Source organism: Podarcis filfolensis (genome assembly GCF_964270895.1).
Source record: "Podarcis filfolensis genome assembly, chromosome: 15".
Taxonomy (NCBI): domain Eukaryota; kingdom Metazoa; phylum Chordata; class Lepidosauria; order Squamata; family Lacertidae; genus Podarcis; species Podarcis filfolensis.
This window is the reverse complement of record NC_139618.1, coordinates 43,283,142-43,305,511: the sequence shown is the minus strand read 5'-3', so window position 1 is coordinate 43,305,511 and position 22,370 is coordinate 43,283,142. Positions and strand designations below refer to the sequence as shown.

At 45.8% G+C, this 22,370-nt stretch overlaps 1 protein-coding gene across 3 annotated transcripts in view; it reads left to right on the top strand.

The window, feature by feature from the left end:
- Positions 1–20,920, top strand: part of BMP1 (bone morphogenetic protein 1) — a 153,292-nt gene extending 132,372 nt beyond the window's left edge. For 2 of the 3 annotated variants that reach the window (XM_083588417.1, XM_083588418.1), the window contains exons 16-20: positions 12,489–12,614; positions 15,262–15,389; positions 16,055–16,268; positions 17,099–17,349; positions 20,253–20,920. In XM_083588417.1, the coding sequence (XP_083444543.1) occupies positions 12,489–12,614; positions 15,262–15,389; positions 16,055–16,268; positions 17,099–17,349; positions 20,253–20,387 (854 nt within the window). In that variant the 3' untranslated portion in view covers positions 20,388–20,920. Of the gene's footprint in view, positions 1–11,206; positions 12,615–15,261; positions 15,390–16,054; positions 16,269–17,098; positions 17,350–20,252 lie in introns of all 3 variants that reach the window. The other variant, XR_014542081.1, reaches the window with a different exon arrangement.
- The last annotated feature ends 1,450 nt before the right edge of the window (positions 20,921–22,370 follow it).

Genomic DNA, 22,370 nt, shown 5'->3' with positions numbered 1-22,370 from the left:
AGAAAGGTTATTCATGTAGGCTCTGGGCATCCCATAACTGGAGCACCCCTGCCAAATGACCCACCTAACTCATGGAGGTGACCGGATGGGGGGGAGTGTGGAGGTTGGAGTGCTCTTTTCTGCGTGCATATTCCATGTGCGTATAATACCTGAAGAGGGTTATAATTGCCAGCACACCTGTAGTTTCCTTCACACTTGGGGCAGACCTAAAGAAGACTTGCCACTGAGAGCAGGCTGGGCTCATGTTCTCCTGCATCCTGCACCTGCTCTCGTTCGGCCTCATTGAGGCTTCTTGTGCTAGTCTTTCTATAATGGTTACATGCAGAGGAGAGGCCACCACTGTGGTCGGGCTCTTTCCTTTCTTAATTGCTCCTCATTCATACCAAGTGTAATTGGGCACCCACACGATCCCGGCCTGTGTCATCTCACATTAAACTGCTGGGACCATACATTTCAGTCCCCATTGACATGAATGGAAGTTCAGCAGAATTTGCTTTGCAGGAAACTCCCTTTGTGGTGCTGATGGGGGATTTTCTGCTGGTGCAAATAGCAGGTTCAGAGGAAGAATTTTCTTCAGGTCCACAACAGGGGAGGAAGCAGTTAAACTCCCCCTCCATGCCTGCTCTTAGACCCTTAATTTATCAGCCCCCCCCCCATGTGCCCAATGCAAATTGAATTTGTAAAATACAGCGCCTTGGACACAAAGATGCATTTAACATCACATGTAGTTTGGCTTTTGAAAAGCCCATCCAGATGTTCTCTCATGTGTGTGAAAATGTGTTTTTTGTCTTGGCTTGAACACAGTTAGCCTTAGCCTCAATCCTATGGATGGCCCATTGACATCATTTGTTGCTACAAAGACTGAGCTAATGTGTATTAAATAACACCACTTGCTGCCTTTATCTGTGAAAGCCCTTGCAAAGTGGTTAAATTACAGTATAAAGCAGGAAAAGAGCAAAGTTGCGGGGGGGGGGAGAAGTTGAGGGAATACCTTGTAATTCCCAGGGCTGATACTGCCAAGTGCAGCCCTTTTTAAAGTCCCCTTAACTCAGATACTGCCTTTTATGCTGGTATTTAATAAAAATTCTCTTGAAACAGATGTAGCCTCCAAAATGGAATTTGGTTAAAAAAGCCCTAATTTTCTCACGATACTTGTACCACTGCTGAATTTATGTCCCTGTCTATATTTTTGCTCATCTTTATACAGTCTGCAACTAGCAAGGACATTTAGGATATTCTGCTTCTCAAACAAAATGCATTTGTCAGGTACAGAAACTAAACCATTTGCAGGACTTTATGACTGACAAACTCTGGCACAGTGTTTTGAGGAAAACATTGCTTTGAAAAGGAATTGGTGGTGAGGGAGAGATTTATTGGTGATAGTTGCTTTGTTGTCAGTCTGCAGCTTCTGACAGCTATTCTTCAAATATGTTTTCTTATTTGGAGTGAAGTGTTTCTTACTAAATTGCATTGTTTTTGCTAAAATTGACTTCTGGCTATCTGATGTGCACTTAATTACATCAGATTAAAGAGCCACTTCAGATGACATAATTTAGGCATCTGTTTCCCTTTCTAAGCATTTATCGTGAGCCATCCTTGTTAGCTATCTGAGTTGCTAGTTAATGGGAGATGCAAGCAGTAGCTACAGTTGTGCTCAGCTGAGCTTTTTAAAATTCCCATAGATTCCATAGGGGCAATCTGATTCTAGGGATGTGAGTATAACTAGATGCATGATGCCAGTCTATGTAAAATGGGAACAGTCAGATGTGGTTCAGTATCCTTATCCTGAACAGAGTGACTTTGAGATATGTCTGACAGGACCATATTCAGTGCTCATTCTGCTCAGAGCAGACCCATTGCCATTAATTAATCTAAGTCATGTCCATTAACTTCCATGGGTCTGTGCTGAGCAGGGCTAGCACTGAATACAACCCAGTCCAACTGCCTTCCTATGAAGTGTGTGTGAGAGAAGTGCAGCCAGCAAGAAGCTTTGCCAGATGCAGATGGTCAGCTGCCCTGACCTTACAGAAGCTGGTATTGTTCTACCTGATTTTACATACGTCTTAAATATGCGTGCTGGGGAAAGAGCTGGTTGTCTGCTGCAACTGCAGTCAAGGCCAAGCCTCTCTCGATCACAGCTTTGTCATGGTTTGTGGCCAAGCTCTTCGTCCGTCCCCTCAGGATCATTCTAGCACCATTTCTCACTGGAAACCCAGTTGGCTTCCCTTGCTGCGCACGCCCCACAAAGCCAGGAACTGCTTGGGCGTCTTAGGGCTCAACCCTGCTTCCACTTGTCCAATGCTGAGAAAGCTCGGGTCCAAGCAGTTTTCCCTTCACCTTCCCTTTCCCAGGGAAAAGCTGCTCTTTAGCTCTGAATCCGAGCAGAAATAATTCCTGAGGAAACCTGAGCTGCCGTTTGCTCCATCTGGGTGTAGAAAAGTGAAGAAGTGTAGAAAAGCCCTTAATCTGCCACATCCATCGGGTTCCATCTGGTGTCTTCTCCAGCTTGTACTCTCCTGATCCCTAGAAGGCACAAATTCCACAATGGGAAGCCCTGACCTAAATGCTGCTCTTCATTTCAGCATTGACTTGGAGCCAAATCCAAAGTTGGTCATTTCTTGAATGACAGACAGAGCTTTCCATTTTCACATTGAGCCAACTTGCCTTCTTTAAGGCACTGCATCCTCTAGCATTGCTCTTTTCGATTTTTAACACTCACCAGGCATATGAACTCTGCAAGTTCACTGCTTTTCCTGCCTGTCCTATGCTGTCTGTGTGCTCCGCACACTGTGCTCTGCTTGACCTTTTACCAACTCCACTCTCAGCTATGACACACTTGGCTGTGGGGTTGCACGCCCTTCTTCTGACCACATCCCAAGGCAACGTGGCTTTTGCTCTGCTTGATGGCAGCTTCTCTGATTCTCCACTTGCTTTGACAAACCCTGATATAGGATAGGCAGTGGGGAGCCGACACCCCTTTTTCTGGACTAGTTAGGCATTGTTGTCAATCCATCCTGAAGATTGTTTGCCTTTTTGCAGGAATGATCTGTCTGATGTATGCAGCATATAACATGGGGCAAGATCCCCCCCCCAATACACACAGAGATTCTAGAGGAGAATGTAGCCAGACCACTGCTGGCTCAGAGAAGGCAGAGGATGTTGGGAAACCATTACCTGCTTATGTTGTCTTGTGTTCCATGTTGTCTTGTTACTTTCGTGTCAGTGCAACAAAATAATCTCTGGTTTCTGAGCAACTTTTATCTTGACACTTTCAAAAGCAGGCCGCCCCAGCTGGCATAATCAGCAAAAGCTTCAGCAATGTCACAGGAAAGAGATGGCAGGGAAACAAAAGCCGCAGAAACTCTCAACGGCTTATTAAAGGCCTCTATGTATGCAGATGGACCAATGCACTCTTCTCTCCCCCCCCCCCCCCCCCGCTGGAGACGACCTGTTTTGCATGCAGGAAGTCCCGGGTTCAGTTTCTGGAGTCTTTGGCCCACAAGGTCTCAGCTAGCCGCTGGGCTGAGAGATTTCTGCCCAAGGCTTTGGAATGATGCTCCCAGTTAGGGCTCAAAGGCCTTTCCACATCACCTGATGAGCATCAAGCAGAGCCCTTGGGTGGGATCAAAATCTAGGCAATAACTTCGTCAGTTTAAATTATCTTATTAAATTATCGTTGTTTAATTCCTGGATAAACCTTTGAGGATATCTGCAGCTTTTGTTCTTCTGTGAAACCCTTGAGGGTTGTTGATCCTGAAGGGTTTGCTTTTGCATCATTATGCCAGTACCTAGGTACCTGGTTATTTGCTGCAAAGGATTTGGTTCTGGGGAGCAATCCTTTTCAAGACTGTGCTTGTCTCTATAACAGAAGTTGGATGTATGAGTATTCTTTAAGTCATGTGTGAAGTAAGATGGGCTTAACCATGTGCCTGTATGTGCTATTCCCTAAATCTGGGTAGAGCCACACAAACATTTACCAAGTGGTAATTTAGCACAGAGTGTATGTAACCATTTGGTTTCTTTGTACCTCCCAAATGATAAAAGGAAGTTTACCAAATGTCAGGTGTGGTAAAAAAAAATTGTCTCATTCCAACTCTCCGTCTATAAAAGTCAGGTGAAAGCCAATGAAAGGTTTCTGCTTCCTTCTTCCCTCTCCTGCATTCCGGTCCCTATCAGTGCACCCTGTTTGCCACCCCACCTTAGAAATACCCCCCCCCCCAGTTCTGGGCAAGGCATTCTGCAGCCTCCACGTATGATATCAGATGAGCCCAGCTTCTAAAGAAGAGGGCTTGGCCACTTTGTTTGTGAAGGGTGCTCTCATGCTCTTAGCTGGGGATCATGCAACTAGATCAAAAATCATTTAGTTGGTTTTGGGGTATGGTATATTTGAATTACTTTTTTAAAAACAAAAGCAAGGCATGTAAGGTATCCAGGAGTCACCCAGCAATCAAGAAGCCAGGAACCATCCCAGAATAAAACCCAGCCAACAAGACTTCAGAGGCAGCAGGGTGAGTATCTTGTTATCTTCCTCTTCCTTATGGTTCAAGGGAACTCACCTGAGCAGAGGCCTTGTTGACTGTTTATATATAGGAACTTTTGACACTGTTAAGATGAATGTTTTTAGCCTTCTTAATCTGTGTACTATCACGTCCCTAACAGGCTTTGCAAATGAAACACAAAATGAATGTTGGAGGTATTTGTTACTGACTCAAGATCTGCTGGTAAAGGAATGTGCAAGCTTCCAAATAGCACTGAATTCTAAAGCAAAAATCACAACTATAAAGTAGTCCTGGGAAACCTTTGCCCACCAGGCCTGTGCCATCACGCCATAGCCCCTGCAATCTGCCTTCAAAGTGATCCCAATCAGAACAATCTGGCCATGCAGATTGTCTAGAGAAAGCAAAACTGGTTACAAATACAGATTTTATCCCGTTCTCATCAGATTGTGTCTCACAGTACTGCCAGCTCATCACCAGAACATCACCACCAGAACATCAGTGAACATTATTAACTATTGTTAAGTTGTGGCTTTTGTTTTCTGCCAAGGAGCTCAAAGCAATGTTTTGCTTTACAACAACCCTGGGAAGTAGCCTGAACTGAGAAATGGCAATGTTCAGTGCAGCGGGTATATCTCAGAATTCATCCGGAACCTTGTTGAACATAAATCTTGGATTACCAGGTCCCTGCTGGGCAGTGTGCTTAGAGCATATCTGTATCCCCACTACTCGGTTCCCACAGACATTCAGTCATTTTTTTCATTTCACTTTAAATTTGTATACCGCCTTACTCTGTTACTATTCACAAGGCAGTTTACAAGCTGAAGAAACAACAAAATAGACAGCAATGTTCACACACCTAAAAATCATCTGACCCAATGCAAAAAAGTCACAATAGCTTTAAAATAAACAACATATAAAATAAAGCAATATTCATTAATATTGGGGCAAAGCATTAATCCATTAAAATGTAGTAGTAAACAGTATAATTAAATATCAGCAAATAAGAATTAAACAGTTTACACTTCTCCGTTACAATAAAGAATTACTAAACAATAATCAATAAAAAATGTCAAGTCACAATGCATAAAATACCACAAAACATACAACACCATGTAAGAGGATCAAATTGAGAAACAAGGACACACAACTGAATTATTTTTTAAAGAAATATCCCTGAACTCCTCTTCTCTCTCCCTAGCTGCTTCTGCTGTGCTCCCAGTCGTGGTCTGGGAGGGGCTCCTCATGCGGGGGGGGGGGGAGCAGTTGGGAAAAGCCATTGCTTGATGGACAGCAGTCTCCAGAAGCTGCACCCCATTCATGCTGCCATTTGCAGACTCCAGTAAGGCAGGAAATGGGCAACGAGGGAAAGTTGTGCAAAGCCCCTTCAGTGGGCACCCTTGTCTTCCGAGTATTGCTCTGGATGTGCATTATGCCACCACATCAGGAATGCAAGTAACATGCAGACTTTGTTTGTTAAAGTGTTGTTAGAGCTGAGCAATGCCTTTTGAAGATAACAAAAGCCATCGGTGAACATCAGCCTTTTCCTGCCTCACAAGTTCTGCGTAGCTCGAAAGCTTGCAAAGTTAAACCTAAAAGGTATCAGTCTAATATAAATATAATAGTCATACTTATTTTTTATTCTTATTCTTATTATCACTTACTATGTTGGGTGAGCTCTGCAACAGTTCTCTGCATGAAGGAAGAGATTCCTTTAAGCCTATGATTTCAAAACCGCCAGAGCTGCACTGCCTGGGGGGCGTGTTCCTCTGCTAGGGGCTGTCCGGATCCCTGGGCTCCTGTGAACGGGGCCTGTGGCTTGCAGCTTTGATTTTCAGCTGGTGGGTCATTCATAGCACACAACCGGGGCACGCACAGGTGGTGCAAGGGGAACAGTCAGCATTTTCTGTTTTTGCTTTTTTAGAAAGAAAAGGAAGAGGGAGAGGGAGAGGTGAGAGGCACGAGGGAGCAAGAAGACAACAACTCTTTTTATATGCAATACTTAAATTCTGTTGGGGTTGGCCATTGTTCAGGCAGAAGACAAAGCAGACCAGAGGCATATGCAAGGCAGCTGAGCATTCTGGGTAATGTAGGTTTATAGTCACATGACAAAAAAAAAGATTGAATCAAGAACTAGTTAAAGCCACTTGTGTGAAACCGTCAGGAAAGAAAGAGAGGAGACAGAGGGACAATAATAGATTAAATGCAGCTCCATCTCTCACTTTGGGATAAAAGAGGGATCTTTAAGCAGAAAGGTAAATGCCAGCAGCAGAAACTACATGGAAAATCAGTAACACTCAAAACCTGTTACAGTTTTAGCTGTTGTTTTTCATTTTGCAGTTTTTGTCTTTGCCGTTATTTATTTATTTGCTTGCTTGCTTGCTTGTAATAACCATAAAGAAAATTGCACAAAATCACGTTCATATATTGTATAAGTACATCAGTATACATATTTAAATATATAGGCAGCTTTTTAACATTAGCTCAGAACCATCATTTAAGCTCAACAAACCCCAGACATTGGTTAGCTTTGATTTCATGTTAAAATATACATTTTAAGATTCTCTTGGTTTTTATCTCTTCCAACTATATATAAGGGTTTCATCTTTTCAGCATGCCTTCCGCATTGGAGGGGTGCATCACGTGACACCTGCTTGCACGCCGGGGAGAGAATGGGGAGTGCAGAGCTGGGTTCCATGCTGGGCCTCCTTCTCCCCGCGGCAAGTGCCAGGAGGGGGCAAGGATGCATGGAGGGCACCTGGCGGTGGTGGGGGGTGACAGCCCCCCTTCATATTGGTGGGGCTGGGCCCCCTGCCTCAAATTATTGAGGGGACTGAAGCCCCTGCACCCCCTATACCTGGCACCCCTGCCTTGCGCTATATTTTATCTATAATTGTTAGCCACCTTGACAACAAATATTTATGCTGAATGTGCAGAAAATGTAAATAGGGAATTACATTTTTTTCTTGCTTCTACAAAGACCAAAGATGCAAGACTTGCAAAGCTATAAACCAATTCCTGCCCTTCTGTCTCTTCTCACACAGGTCACAGTAGCACATCTTCAGGTGCCCAGCAGCAGGATGAAACCTCCCTTGGATTCCTTTTCCAAAACTGTCTCAAGCCCCATTATTTGTCACTTGTCCTAGTGATGTAGCTCAAACAACCTAAAGTAACTGAAGAATAGCTCCCTAGAAGCCATTTTAATGTTCTCCTCAAGCTCTCTAGGACCCTGGTGTAGCAAAACCTTGTAGGGAATGCAGGAAAAAAACTACTTGGTGTTTCAGCTCCTCTAGCAAATACACATTTGTGTGCATGCCCTTCTTGTGGGGGAAATTACCCTTCTCAGCACAGTGGGTTGTGTCTGGAGCCGAATAAAGTGTAGGCAGCAGAAAGACCACTGAGTCCACTTGAGGAATTGTAGAATCCTAGAACAGTAGTGTCAGAAGGACCCTGAGGACCATCTAACCCAAGGCCTGGTTAGCATGAGAATGAATCCCTCTGTCTTAGAGCACACACCTCAGCAAGAGGACAGGATCACCAGAGTGATGGCAGACGGTAAGAAAGCAATCCTAGGGTGCTTCTGCCAACCAAGGAATACATGGGCAGCTGGAAGTGCGGCAGGTACCTGGTGCTTCTCCGATGATTCAAAATGAAGTCTTGTGGTGTGTGGTGTAGTGGTTAAGAGCGGTGGACTCGTAATCTGGGGAACCGAGTTCGCGTCTCCGCTCCTCCACATGCAGCTGCTGGGTGACCTTCTCTGGAGCCTCTCAGCCTCACTCGCCTCACAGAGTGTTTGTTGTGGGGGAGGAAGGGAAAGGAGAATGTTAGCCGCTTTGAGACTCCTTCGGGTAGTGATAAAGCGGTATGGGGGACTCCCTGATCCTGAATGGGGCAATTGTGCCCCTGAAGGACCAGGTGCGCAGCCTGGGAGTCATTTTGCACTCACAGCTGTCCATGGAGGCACAGGTCAATTCTGTGCCCATGGAGGCTGTCTACCAGCTCCATCTGGTACGCAGGCTGAGACCCTACCTGCCCGCAGACTGTCTCGCCAGAGTGGTGCATGCTCTGGTTATCTCCCGCTTGGACTACTGCAATGCGCTCTATGTGGGGCTACCTTTGAAGGTGACCCGGAAACTGTGTACAACTAATCCAGAATGCAGCAGCTAGACTGGTGACTGGGAGTGGCCGCCGGGACCACATAACACCGGTCCTGAGAGATCTGCATTGGCTCCCAGTATGTTTCCAAGCACAATTCAAAGTGTTGGTGCTGACCTTTAAAGCTCTAAATGGCCTCGGCCCAGTATACCTGAAGGAGCATCTTCACCCCCGTCATTCAGCCTGGACACTGAGGTCTAGCACCGAGGGCCTTCTGGCTGTTCCCTCACTGCAAGAAGTGAAGTTACAGGGAACCAGGCAGAGGGCCTTCTTGGTAGTGGCACCCGCCCTGTGGAACGCCCTCCCATCAGATGTCAAAGAAATAAACAACTATCCGACTTTTAGAAGACATCTGAAGGCAGCCCTGTTTAGGGAAGTTTTTAATGTTTGAGGTTTTATTCTGTTTTTAATGTTCTGTTGAAAGCCGCCCAGAGTGGCTGGGGAAACCCAGCCAGATGGGTGGGGTATAAATAATAAAATTGTTATTATTTAGGCAGATGTAAAACAGTGATATTTGTCAACAGATATCCAAACAGCCCTTAGAGTCAGAGGCCATTACATGTTAACATAATGCAGCTCTTCTTACATTGTTGTTTGTTGTATCTGTTTTGTTAGAGCTTTTGTGTTTGTGATTCAGAAATGCACGCGACCTCAGGCTTAGGCTTGTGTGCTTTAGTGCTCTGGGATCTGTGTGCACAGTTTAAGGTTTAAAGGTACGCAAGTGCCACCTTGTGTTCTTTACTATACCAGAGGTTCCAACACTGCCAGGTCAGTGTCATTTCAAGTTAGACATCTCCATGGATGGCCTTCTGGTGTAAGAAGTTGCAGAGTTCCAGTAGACCCTTTTCCAAAGTGATTGTAAATCAGCAACAGGTAAAGGAGCAATTAGGCTGCATCAACTCTTTTCCTGGGATGTGTCCTGAGGAAAGCTGGTGCAGTTGGAGCCCCGAGGGAGTAATCACTTCCAGCTTTCCTAATGAGGAAGCAAATTCATCTTTAAAGAGGAACATTAGGTCTTCTGGCCTCTCCCCACACCGGGGTGCATGCAAAGGGCCCACCTGCCAAAGACGCAGCAGCAGAACTGCCTAAGAATAGAGAGGGATTATATATATCTCTTTCTCTGAGAAAAACGAGAGGATGGTTGTGAATGTGTATACACCTGAGATGTATTGGATCAGAGTACCAGGCAAGAAAAGTGGGAAGGGACAGAACAGGACAACTAAGTGGACGGTATTGGTGTGAGCAGCAGAATTGTCCCAGCCCTCTGCCTGCTTGAGACCAAAGAAAGCAGAGAAAGGGAGGCAGTTGCAACTGGCTTGCTTAGTTTGCTTGCCATGCCAGAGTTCTAGCAGCACATCTGTAACCAACATTTTGGCTTTTAAGTTCTTGCTCTTTTTGGTTTTAGTTCTAAGCAGGGTAGGGAAGCCAAATCAAGTGGGGGAGAGGTATTTTTAACCCTTCCCACAGCACTCTTTTCATAACCCAAATTCAAACTGCTGTTTGCCCCAAAGGGAAAAAATGTGCAGGTACATTACGTTTCTCCTTTATGGAGCAAATAGCAGTTTCAGGTGAGCCATTTATATTGGGGAAATGGCATGCTGGAAAGAGTTATAAGCACTCCTTTCTCCCAGCACATCTTTCCTGTCCCTGGGTGGGCCTGAGTATATGTTCTAAACCAAAGGGAGGTGCAGATACTTTTCAGGAGCAGCATCCAAGGTCAGCTCCCAGAGGTGAAGGAATTGAGTGAAGTGGTACCCTAGAGGCGTCTACTCTAAACACCTACAGGGACGCCCAGCACCTGAACTGAGGCATCAGCCACAGCTAGCTCCAGAACTGCTGCTGTAATATTAGTACAGGCGGGTGGACCTGCCTGTCCAACCCTCAAGTCCAGTTTGGGTCCTGCTAGTTTTGAACCCCATTGCAAATAGGCTTCTAAGCTGAAAGGAGAAGGCAGCCCTATCAGCAATCCTCCTCTGGGCTGCACCTTCCTGAGCCTCCTGCCAATGCAGCTTCCTGCAATCTGGAGGTGAGCCATTTTGGGGGGCTTTGATTTTGGGCCCTGGAAATCTCAGTTCTCTTTGTGCTGTTAGATTAGGATGCCAACAGTTCGGCATACCCAGAATTTCTGCTGATTTAACAGGGTAGGATCTTAATCATCTTCCAAGGATGTTTCTTGAGCTGTGGGTAGCATCCTTCCCAGGTCTCAACCTTGTCTCTACTGCAAACAGGTACACCAAAGTTGTATTGATAGCCATCACTTGAAGCTCGGCTGAAGGTCCTGGAACTGTGCTTTAGGTTGAATCAGCTAATTAGACCCCTCTGCCTTCAACTAGACTGCAGTGCTTCTTCTTGATGCAGTCTTTCTCTTTCCTGTAGCTGTGTCCCTCTCTATAGCTTAGCTGCTTCTTAATTTGGCTGTTTGTGGTATGTACTGTAAGAGTATGGCCTCTCACTGCATGCCCCTCCAACTGATTATTTAAAAGTAACATTATTTTTCCCCACCTCAGCCCATTCCCTTGTACTTCCTCTCATCTTTTCTCCCTCTCTCATTTCAGAAAAGAACCAGCTACCGAAAATGCGTCCTCCAGGCTTGAAATTTCGCCTGAAGAAGCGCACACAAGCCCCATACTGAACTTGGCTGCCCTTCCATTTGTTTCTCAGGAACTCCACAGCACCTCCAAAGGAATGGGTTCATCAGTATTCCTCATGTCCCCCAAGACAGGGAGAACCCCCCTCCTTTGTTCTACCCTAAGCTTGGAGGTTTTGCCATCAAGAAAACAGTCCTATTCGTTGCCCCAACAGAACTCCCCAAATCCTTTCTTGACTGAACTGATTGCTGGTGCTTTTAACATTCGTTGTTGTTTTTCGATTTCTCTGGTTTATCATGGACCAGCTGACCTTGTTTTTGCCTTTTTATTGTGTCTGTGACATTTTCCATTGATAAGTAAAGAGGGGCACCATGTCCTGGTCTCTTTTCTGCATCTCCTTGTTGTCCATGTGTCTGTTTTTCTTCTTGCTCATCTGTTCAGTAAGCAGGTAATGGTTATGCCCATTTGTTATGTGCTGTGTAGCATCATCCATACATAGAGGGTAGTCTTGGCTAGGATTATGGGCTCTGGCACCATCCATTTTACTGTTCACATGCTGTGGAATCCTGATTTGTGCTGCTGAGAGACTTAATGAGGGGCTGTCCTGCCAATCTGGGTGCTGCTGAGCATCAGAGTAGCTTGGTGCTTTGGTAGTTTCTTTCTGCATTCTGAGAACGGGCGGGGGAGGTGCTGGAGTCGAATGGCCCCATCGGAAGAACAGTCACTAACCTAGCCTAACATAAACCAAGGAAGAGGCAAGCAGTGGCATGAAAAGTCCAGTTTATTCAGTCAGCAGACTCAAGTGGAAAAGCTTTTGTTGGACTATGGACAACTATAGGCAGTTCCTGAAGGCCCCTCTCTGCACATTTCTCTGGGAGAAGGTGAGACAAAACTGCTCTTGACATGCTGCTTCATTGGGAGGGGGCCTTCAAACTTCTATTACTTGAGGACTGCTACCGCCCAGGAATAGCTCTACTGTTTTATTCTGCTGATTGCATAAACCTGGCCCAAAGTATCATTGTGTTTTGCTCTCCCTTGTTCAGGGAGGACTCAAATCGTGTGGTAAATCATAGAATTTATGAAGGACTTAATCTTGCTGAAATCATGCCATGGGCTCACTGACACTGGAAGTTGCCAGTTTTCAAATTAATTCAGCTGATCTAGATGCTGATCTAGATGCCACTTTGTCTACAATAACTGTGTTGGTCAGCAGGGGGCAGCTGCTAAGCAAGTGACGCTTCTTTCCTAGACAAAGATGAATGCTCGAAGGATAATGGTGGATGCCAGCACGAGTGCCTGAACACTTTTGGCAGCTACGAGTGCCAGTGCCGCAGCGGCTTTGTGCTGCACGACAACAAGCATGACTGCAAAGAAGGTGCGTTACATGGTTTTCTTGGTGAAAAGGGTCCCCCTTGTGGATCTCCCAGTGCCAATGCCAAAATCCTTGTCTGAAAATCCATAGGCATAAAAGATTGGTTGGGTCCAGCGATGCAAGATAGATGCCCTCCACCTGTGTAATACGTGCCAGCTATTGACCACTTTCTTAACATGTTTTGCATACAGAGGACCCCAGTTTCAATCCCTGGCCGCAATGCCAGGAAGAGGGAGCAGGGGATAGGGAAGATCTTTTTCTGCCTAAGAAGCGGGAGAGTTGCTGCCAGTTAAGAATAGGCAGGACTGGGCTAGATGAAGCAAGGGCATAAGGCAGCCCCCTGAGTCCCATGGAACTAGGGGTGTCCATGGGGCAAGGGAAGATATGGGGCCAGGGTCAGGTTTTTGTAGTAGTATTTAATGCCGGGGTAGAGAGCCTGTGGCTTTCCAGATGATGTTGGACTACAGGTCCCCTGAACCCTGGTCCTGCTGGCTGATGCTGATGGGAATGGGAGCAGGAACAACATCTGGAATGTCACAGGTTCCCCATCCTTGCTTTGAATGTAGGGGTGGGGAACTTTTAGCCTGCACACCTCAAGAGGCCCTAAAGCATAGGTCACAATTTCCCCCTGTGAGGCACCCATGTGTCCCACCTCTGATGTCATAGGTGATATCGGATGTGGGGCAGATGAAAATGCGGCTGCTTTGGAACAATTTGAAGCCTTAAAAGTGCTTCTTGTCAGGGCCAGTTTACTTATTGGTGCTGGCAACAAGCCTGCCCCAATTAGCTGCACGAGGGAGTTCCACTTCAGGAACTTGGTAGCACAGCACATCCCGGCGGACTTCAAGTTGGCAGCCAACAGCTGATGGGCACCTACAGCAAGCTGGCTGGGATCTGCACTTGCAGCAAGCCCAAGAATCCGCAGTGCAAATGCTCCTCCTTTGTAGGTGCAACTCCAGCTGTGTCCGCCAATAAGTATTTTTTGTTTTGCCATTGTGGCATCAGGTGATTGGCAGGTGGGAGTCTGCATCCACCCATCAAAATGGCCTGCAGAGGGTTAGGGAGGTCAATATTTGGCCCATGGGTTGGATCCTGTTCCACTACCCTGCTTTAATGCAATGTACTGTTACACAGATCCCAGATCCCAGGCTTGATTGTTTCACTGCTTGCTGAAGAACTAGTCTGGCAAATGTACTGTGCTTGGTTTCACTTGAAAGTTATTGGGGGCACTAGAGTTGGTGTGGTTCAGCAGAGAAGGTGCCAGACTTGATTTGGAAGATCAAGAATCAGATCTGTTTTGTGCTGTAGATTCACAGGGGTGGGTAGGCCACTGTCCCTTCAGTGTGGTTCATCATGCTGTGCTCTTTATGGAAGAAACTGCCCCTGAACTGTCATCTCAAGGGGGAATACTCCATGGATCTCAATACTGGATTGTTTGGTGGTTTCTGATGCTCTGGCAGTAGCATTAATGCATATGTGTGTTTTTTAACAATTTGCTACTTTGGAGGAGCTTGGTGGGGTAGCATAGTGGCTGCAGGCTGGACTGGCTCATCAAGTGTGTTCTTCCAGGACAACAGTTGCACTTTCTCCCCAAGAAACCTAGAGGGTGGGGAACAGAGGATCCATCTGCTGTTACAATCTTGGTGGCATCTAAGGAGAGTTCTGGGCAGGCATGAATGAGACCAGAAAGAGCTTTATTTAGGGGAGGATGAGCAGAGGAGAAATGAGAGAGAGAAAAGCAGAAGAAGAATTGATTGTGGTGGAATCTGGGTGGGAAGTGAGTATTTAGCAGGTAAATTCAAAGGGAATTTGTTTGGGTGGGTTTCTTTGTGGTGGGGTGTAAATTAACTGAAGGGAGATGGATAGCGCATTGTGGCTCAGACTCCCCACCTTTTCCCTGTGCTCCTGTCTGTGGCCTTGGGCAAGTCCAGCACTCTTGTTTCCAGCCAAACGCCATGGGAAACTAACATATGCCCTTGCATATGATCTTCAGAGGGAAGCTACCTATCAACACAAGCATTCAATTTATTTATCATGGCTGATGGGTTAATGGGTGGAACCAGAATGAAGCCGGGTGGAGGAGCTGTGGGTGGGTGTTGCTGAGGGGAGAGACTTGGTAGACTTGCAGCAATGGGGGTATGAGTTACCCTGCTCAGTTCTTGGCCCTAAGTGGGGATAGATTGTGACCTATTCCACAGGATTGTGGAGGTGCAAAGATAAAAGTTAAATGCACTTTGCATGTTTAAAATGCTATATAATATTTTAGACAGTGTTAATGTGCCCATTGGACTATCCATAACATTATATCTAATTCCCAGGGAGGCTGAAAATCTCCATGGTTTAGAGCACAAGCTTTTCATACAGATGGTTGCAGGTACAGTCCCTGCTAACCTCAGTTAAAAGGAAAGAGATTAGCTGAAAGGGAAAAACCTCTGCCTAAAACAGCTGCTGCCTGTCTGGTATAGGCAATACAAGACTAGATAGAGGAATATTCTGATAGATTAGTAAGGGTCCTTCCTATTTTCTCTGTGGCCATTTCATCAACAACTGTCTGTAGTGACCTTGTATGTGGTGGATAAAGAAAGATGGAATGGAAATAGAAAGTAGACTTCATGGCATCTGTCTGTTTACTGAGTCCCACTTCTTACAGCTGGCTGTGATCACAAGATGACTTCCATCACTGCAACCATCACCAGTCCAAACTGGCCTGATAAATACCCAAGCAAGAAGGAATGCACCTGGGCAATAACAACTACGCCAGGACACCGTGTCAAACTGGTAACTGAGCAGGAGAGAAGAGTGTTAGAAGGAAAAACAAGGCATAGATCAACAGGGTTTCAAACTGCATTTAGACTGGCAGTCCTCTTAACTCACCAGGAACAGAGGCGGGCAAATAAGGGGTCAGGTGGGGAGTCCCTTACCATAAATAACAACAGGTTGCTTTTGCAGAATTTTTGTGGAAGGAAGGGTGGTTCTTTGCTGATGATTAAAAAAAACAAGAACCCTGAAACATCACCTCTGGGAGACGACAATCTTTGTTATTTGTATGCCACTCCATAATACAAATGTCTCTGGGCTGCTTTCAGTAAAAAGCAATGCACATGTGAAATAAAACATACAAACATAAAACTAAAAACTTTAGTCCTCCAGGTGAACTGGCTCACCAAAGTCAGCACCTGAAGCTTCTTGGGATTCAGCACCTGGCAGCCATAGTATCAATACTAAGCCTTGAGAGTCATGATCTGGCTTTCCAGTTGGAAACCGCCAAGGCAAGAGGGTATGAATGAATGTATGTCTGTATGACAAAGCAATGTCTTGTCATGTGAGGCCAGGCAGTCTGATGTGGCCCGTGGCCACCATCCCCTCCGCAGAGCAGTCCTTCAGTAAAGCCACGCGATGCACTTTGCCGCCCACTGTCTTTGTAAGCAAGTTTCCTATTTCAGACCATCCGGGAGCTGGATATCGAAGGCCACCAAGAATGCACTTATGATCACCTGGAAGTTTACAATGGGAAAGACGCCAAAGCTCCTGTCCTGGGCCGGTTTTGTGGGTCTAAAGAACCAGACCCCATTATCTCTTCTAGCAACAGGATGTTCCTCAGGTTCTTTTCAGATAACTCCGTCCAAAGAAAAGGCTTTGAGGCAACCTACACATCAGGTAACACCCCACACTGGTTCATTGCCAAAGATGGGTGGTCTTAAGCAGTGCTGTTTTTCTAGAAAAAGAGGTGCCGGAACTCATCATGAGCTCCTCCCTCATTCTCTTAGAATGGCAATGGCACTCACCCGCGAGAGGAAGGAACTGAGTACCTGTGAGTTCCTGCTGGAAAAAATAGCCCTGGAAACCAGAATAGTAGCTATGAAGCCCTTATAAAAGAAGCTGATGCTTCAGATAATCCCATCACAAAAGGTTCATCCACCAGGGTTTTCTGGTCAAAAAACAGTAATTCACATATAGGGGATAGAAGGGTACGATCTCTGCCCTACTGTATAAGTGGGCACACCTTAAACATCTCACTTTCCCTCCCTCCAGTCCCCCAGGAATGTCTGAAGATGACCAAACGCCTTTATTTCACCGCTTCCCTAGTGAGCGTGTGCCATGGGGAACCATTTGTCAGTGCCCTGGTGGAGAGAGAATAGGTCAGCGATAGAGCACATGCTTAGATGCAGAAGGTCCCGAGTTCAAGTCCTGGTACGGTGAGTTTAGGAAAGAAAGGTTCAAGAAGCAGGTGATGAGGAAGACTTTACTCAGGACTCTGGAGAACCACTGCCAAACTGAACTGAAAACACTAGACTAGGTGGACTGAAGGCAGCTTCCGAGATCCCAGCTAAGGGATGCCTAGCCAAATCCAGCTGTCTAGAAGAGTGGGGTGGGATTTCTGTTGGCTAGCAAAATGACTCATCTTGTCTGCTTCACTCACTGTGTGAAGGGTGCACTTTCTTTTGGGACAACCAAGAATTCCACTGTGTGTTTGTTCTTATTTCCAGAATGTGGAGGCCAGATGCGAGCTGAAGTAAAAACCAAGGATCTCTATTCTCATGCCCAGTTTGGAGACAACAACTACCCTGGAGGCTCGGAGTGCGAATGGGTGATTGTGGCTGAAGAAGGCTATGGGGTGGAGCTCATCTTCCAGACATTTGAGATTGAGGAAGAGGCAGACTGTGGCTATGACTACATGGAGCTGTTTGATGGCTATGACGGGACAGCCCCCCGTTTGGGACGCTACTGCGGCTCTGGGGTGAGCTACTTGCTTAGTACCCCTGTTGCTCTCTTCTTGTGCAACTGTTCCAGGAGTCTCTCTCTGGCGAAAACACAGAACAAAGATGGCACAAATCACTTAGATGATAAAACTGGGACAGGAGCAGAATGCATATCTATATAATAAGATAGAAGTGACTCTGGTGAATTGCTTATCTTTAGAACTTGGGCAAACCGTTTCTAACGTTTGTTATGGTGTCCAGGGGCAAGACTGTAATTCTGTAGGATGTCCATTGTTTGTTTGTCTATATGAAAACAGCACAAAATTTATCTTCCCAAGAGCCCCAGGATGCACTTGTAAAGGCACATCCACACGGCCAGGTGACCCTGCCAGTGACAGCGTGCCTTTTCCCTTGTGGTTCTTCCATCTTTCTTTTTCAGAAGAAGGAATAAATGCCTTCAGTGCTACTGTTGCAGGTTTTTAAAAAGAAGGGTTGCTTTCATTTACGTAGGCATAATGAGCATATGACCCTATCACAGCTCATTTATAACCATTGCAATAGCTGACATTTATGCCTGGTTCATTTTTTTACTACTCTTTTAATTAGCAGTAAAAAAAGCTAATCCAGTTAGCCTTCTTTTCTTTTCATGAAAGAGAGGTACAGTGCTATAACACTGTAATGCTATAATGTTAATTTTTTTTAAGAAAACCCACTTTTAAAAACCCATTAAGCATCAAGGGTGTCATAAGGCAGACAGTGAGGCAGCTGCCTCAGGTGGCAGGTAATAGGGGGGCAAGGAGCAGCAGCAGCAGCCGCCAGGGCGGGAGGCCCCCGCTGTGGGTGCCACATGGCCAGCCAGCTGCCCTCGGGGGCCGTGGGAGAGCCAGGATCAAGGGCCAGTCTGGTCAGCTGGCAGTTCATAGAGTAGGGCAGGGTGACCTCTTCTCTTTGACCTCAGGCAACAGAAATGTTTTGCATGAGCCCTGTTGAAATTGTTGCTAAAATAGAGATAATTACAGAGGTACCTCGGGTTAAGAACTTAGTAAGTTCTGGAGGTCTGTTCTTAACCTGAAGCACCACTTCAGTTAATGGGGCCTCCTGCTGATGTCGTGCCGCTGAAGCATGATTTCTGTTCTCATCCTGAAGCAAAGTTCTTAAGCCTAGGTACTATTTCTGGGTCTGCAACCTGAAGCGTATGTAACCTGAAGCATATGTAACCCAAGGTACCATTGCAAACATATTTTAACATTATTGCATAAGCGGGAAGCACCTAGTAATATGGGGGACGGAAGAGAACTTGACTCCTCTTTTGCGGACTTCTTTCTCCTGACTGATTTGCCATACAACCTGAGCCTGACTCCATATCCTTTTCTACTCCAACCCTTGCTGGACTATTTGGATCCAATGAAGCCCAATACAGTGGTACCTCAGGTTACAGATGCTTCAGGTTACAGATGCTTCAGGTTACAGACTCCGCTAACCCAGAAATAGTACCTCGGGTTAAGAACTTTGCTTCACGATGAGAACAGAAATCATGCTCCGGTGGCACAGCGGCAGCAGGAGGCCCCATTAGTTAAAGTGGTGCTTCAGGTTAAGAACAGTTTCAGGTTAAGAACAGACCTCCAGAACGAATTAAGTTCTTAACCTGAGGTACCACTGTAAATGCAACTGGAATAAAATAGAAATCTAAAAACACTATTGCAGCCAGTCTAGATTGATTAAACCCTGTTAGAATAGATACCATAATTAAGCATTTAAGGCTGTAACTAGATGCCTGCTTATCTGGTTGTAAGCCCCATTGAACTCACTGGGGTTTACTTCTGAGTAGACATGCATAGGATTGCATATTACGGTAAGCCTTGCACCATAGATTTCTACAGCAGTAGCCTGAAATTTCTGCTGCATCATGATCATGTGTACATGTCATGGGTACAGTGGAACCTCAGGTTGCGAACGTGATCCGTGTGGGAGGCACATTCGCAACCCGCAACACCACGTCTGCGCATGCACGGGTTGCGATTTGGTGCTTCTGCACATGCGCAGAGTGCTATTTAGCGTTTCCGCGCATGCGCGAGCGCCAAAACCCAGAGGTAACCCATTCCAGTACTTGCGGGTTCAGCGCGGTGCGCAACCCGAAAACGCATAACCTGAAGCGTCTGTAACCTGAGGTACCACTGTACTTCACTTACATCCCTTACAGACTTTAAGTAATGTAGCAAAGATGGTTTCCCCTCTTTTCAAACACTTATCTGCCCATCTAACTATTACATTTTTATTCTTCCCATCGTCCAAAAAGCTCATGGTAGAAAATATGGTTCCTTCCTGTCTTCACAATAACCCTGTGAGGAAGCTTAGGCTGGGAGATAGTGATGGGCTCAAGGTCACTCAGGTATATTTATGGCTGCATGGAAATCCCCAGCCCTTGTTCACCAGCAATTTTACTATAACACATTTCCTCTCCCATTATAATGCATTTGTGAGACCACTTGGTGCAACCTTAGGCAGCACTTGAAACTGAGAGGCCAAATAGAAAGGCAAGCAAAACTGAAAAGTAGTGTATTTGCAAAAGTAGTGTATTTGAAAAGTAGTGTATTTCAGTACATTTTGCCAGGATAATGGCAAAAGCAGGAGGGTGCTGAGAAAGGAGGAGCTTCCTTGCCCCCCTCCGCCCCCCCCGGCGACATCTCTTTGCAGAGGCTTAATTACTGGCACCAATCACCTCGGCCTCCAATGCAAATTCAACCACCACTGCTTAACTTGCCTAATTTCAAGCACAGATTTGGGTTTTCAAGGTACAGAAACTGGATTTTGGGGGGCACGGATGGGACCTAAGCCTGCCTATCCTGAGGAAGGCAGGATCTTACCTCTTAGGGTTAAGAAGGAATCGTGTCTCCCCAGTTCATCTTACCTGTTCTCTCTCTTGATCCTTCCTTCCTGCTAGCCTCCAGAAGAGGTCTATTCTGCTGGTGACTCCGTGATGGTAAGATTCCACTCAGATGACACCATTAACAAGAAGGGTTTCCACCTGCGGTACACCAGTACCAAGTTCCAGGACACGCTGCACACACGGAAGTGATCTCTGGCCGCCCAACACCCTACGAAGGAGAGCAAGCCTTCCAGTACTGGAGGGGCAGGTCTCCACTGTCTGCAGAAAAAGGAAAAAAGACACTCTGGAGAAAATTCAAATAGACTGGAAGGAGAAAAACACAATACACCTCAGAGTGTGAAACACTCAAGCAAAAGCAAAGGTGCTGTCAGCTGCTCATACAGACTTGTCTCGGGGGAGTCCTTTCATTTAAAAAACAAATGTCCGTTTCTGTGCCTCTTTGTTTCTTGAGCAGAGGGTCTCCAGAACTAACCACTTCACAGCTTCCATTTACAATTTGATTCTTTGTCTGCACGGCTCTCCCCCAGTCCTGGAGGTTATGATTTAAATGCTGGGAAATCCAACCTATGGCAGACATTTTCCTTTATAAACTCTATAAAGCAGGTTGACCAGCAAAGTGTCTGACTATACAGACCCAAATGCAGTGGAGAGACTGCCATGCTTGCAGAAGCTGTCTTATCTGTTGTAATGATGTAATAAACACTCTTTCTTGTACTTCTCAAGAGATGCACAACAGCCTCTTTAAACGTTTACTATTTGAGATTTAAAAAAAAAAATCTTCCATTACCAAGAAAAATGTAACTTGAAAACTTCTTGCTCCTTCATTAACTTTTTTATTTTTAAATTAAATTTTCAATTGGAATAAAAGCAGAACTTGCAGTCCCCACTTGTCCAGACTTACGAAAAGGGAAAGTACTACAACCAGAATTCCTGAAATTACCTTGTGAATCTTTATTTTCATGGGTTCCTTTTGCGTTCTGGTTCTGTGCAACTCTCTTTCTGGAGCTGTTTCAAATGGAGTTTTGGCCATTTCTTTCTTTTCCCCCATTCCAGCTGCACTTTCCTTTTGGGATGGTTTGTTTTTTCTCTAGTGATCACCTTCCCTTCTGGTTTCCTCTTCATTATTCCTGCCCTTCACTTCCTGCTCAAGTGGGAACATAAGTAAGAGCGCTTCTGGATTAGGCCAAAGACCCATCTAGTCCATCATCCTTTTCTCACAGTGGCCAAGTGAAAAGCCTAGAAACAGGACCGAAGAGCAAGTGCACTCTCCCCACTTGTGATCCCCAGCAAGTGGGATTTGGAGGCCTACTTCCTCTGACGCTGGATATAGATGCCGTGAACTCTCGATGTCCTCAGCTCAGGCATCAGATTAGCTGCAGTTTCTTTTTGGGGCCTGTACTTTCAACTCTCCTAATTTCTGTGGAATTCATTGTCTGAATCTGGGGGGGGGGGGGGATGAAAGCCCAAGCTACTTTTAGATGACTGTAAATGTATCTCCATGGAACCAAGAATGGTAGAATGTTCCACAGTCCTTTTTCACAATTCTAGAAGCCAGATATTTGGCCAGCATTACTTGAGAACTTTTACTGCAACTGGTTTTTAAATGGAATGCAGACTTGACCATTTTGCTGAGCAGCTGTAGAAAAGGTGTTCAAAATAGCGCTCGCTACTGTGCCCAATCCTATACCAGTTCATTCAGCTGTTTGGGATTGTGGCCCTTATTTCACTCATCTTCTTATGAAGTCTTCAGAAAAGAGGAGCTCTTTCCCAAGGCCCTGCAAGAAGGCCATGGCCCAGAAGAGCATTTCACCAGAGTCTCCTGGTCTCTGGACCCCATTACCATCTTTTCTTTTTTGCACAGGTGTGCATTGACTTAGAGTTATTAGTACAGGTGACTAACCTGGCCATTTTTCCTTCCCTTTGAGGAAAAGCCAGCCAGCCCTTCTTTGCAGATGGAAAGTTCAACAAAAGGATGGTGGGTGTTGGAGGTTTCCTGGGACCCCAAGGAAGGGATTCACTGCACTAAAAGCATGAATATTCTCACATTGCAAGTACCACCAAGAATATGTCAGCATGAGAAAACACTCAGTTCACTTCTTCACACAACCTGTGAACTAAATGATGCTGAGAGCAGGTGACTGACTGGCACACGGTCATTGGAGTCTCATGGCT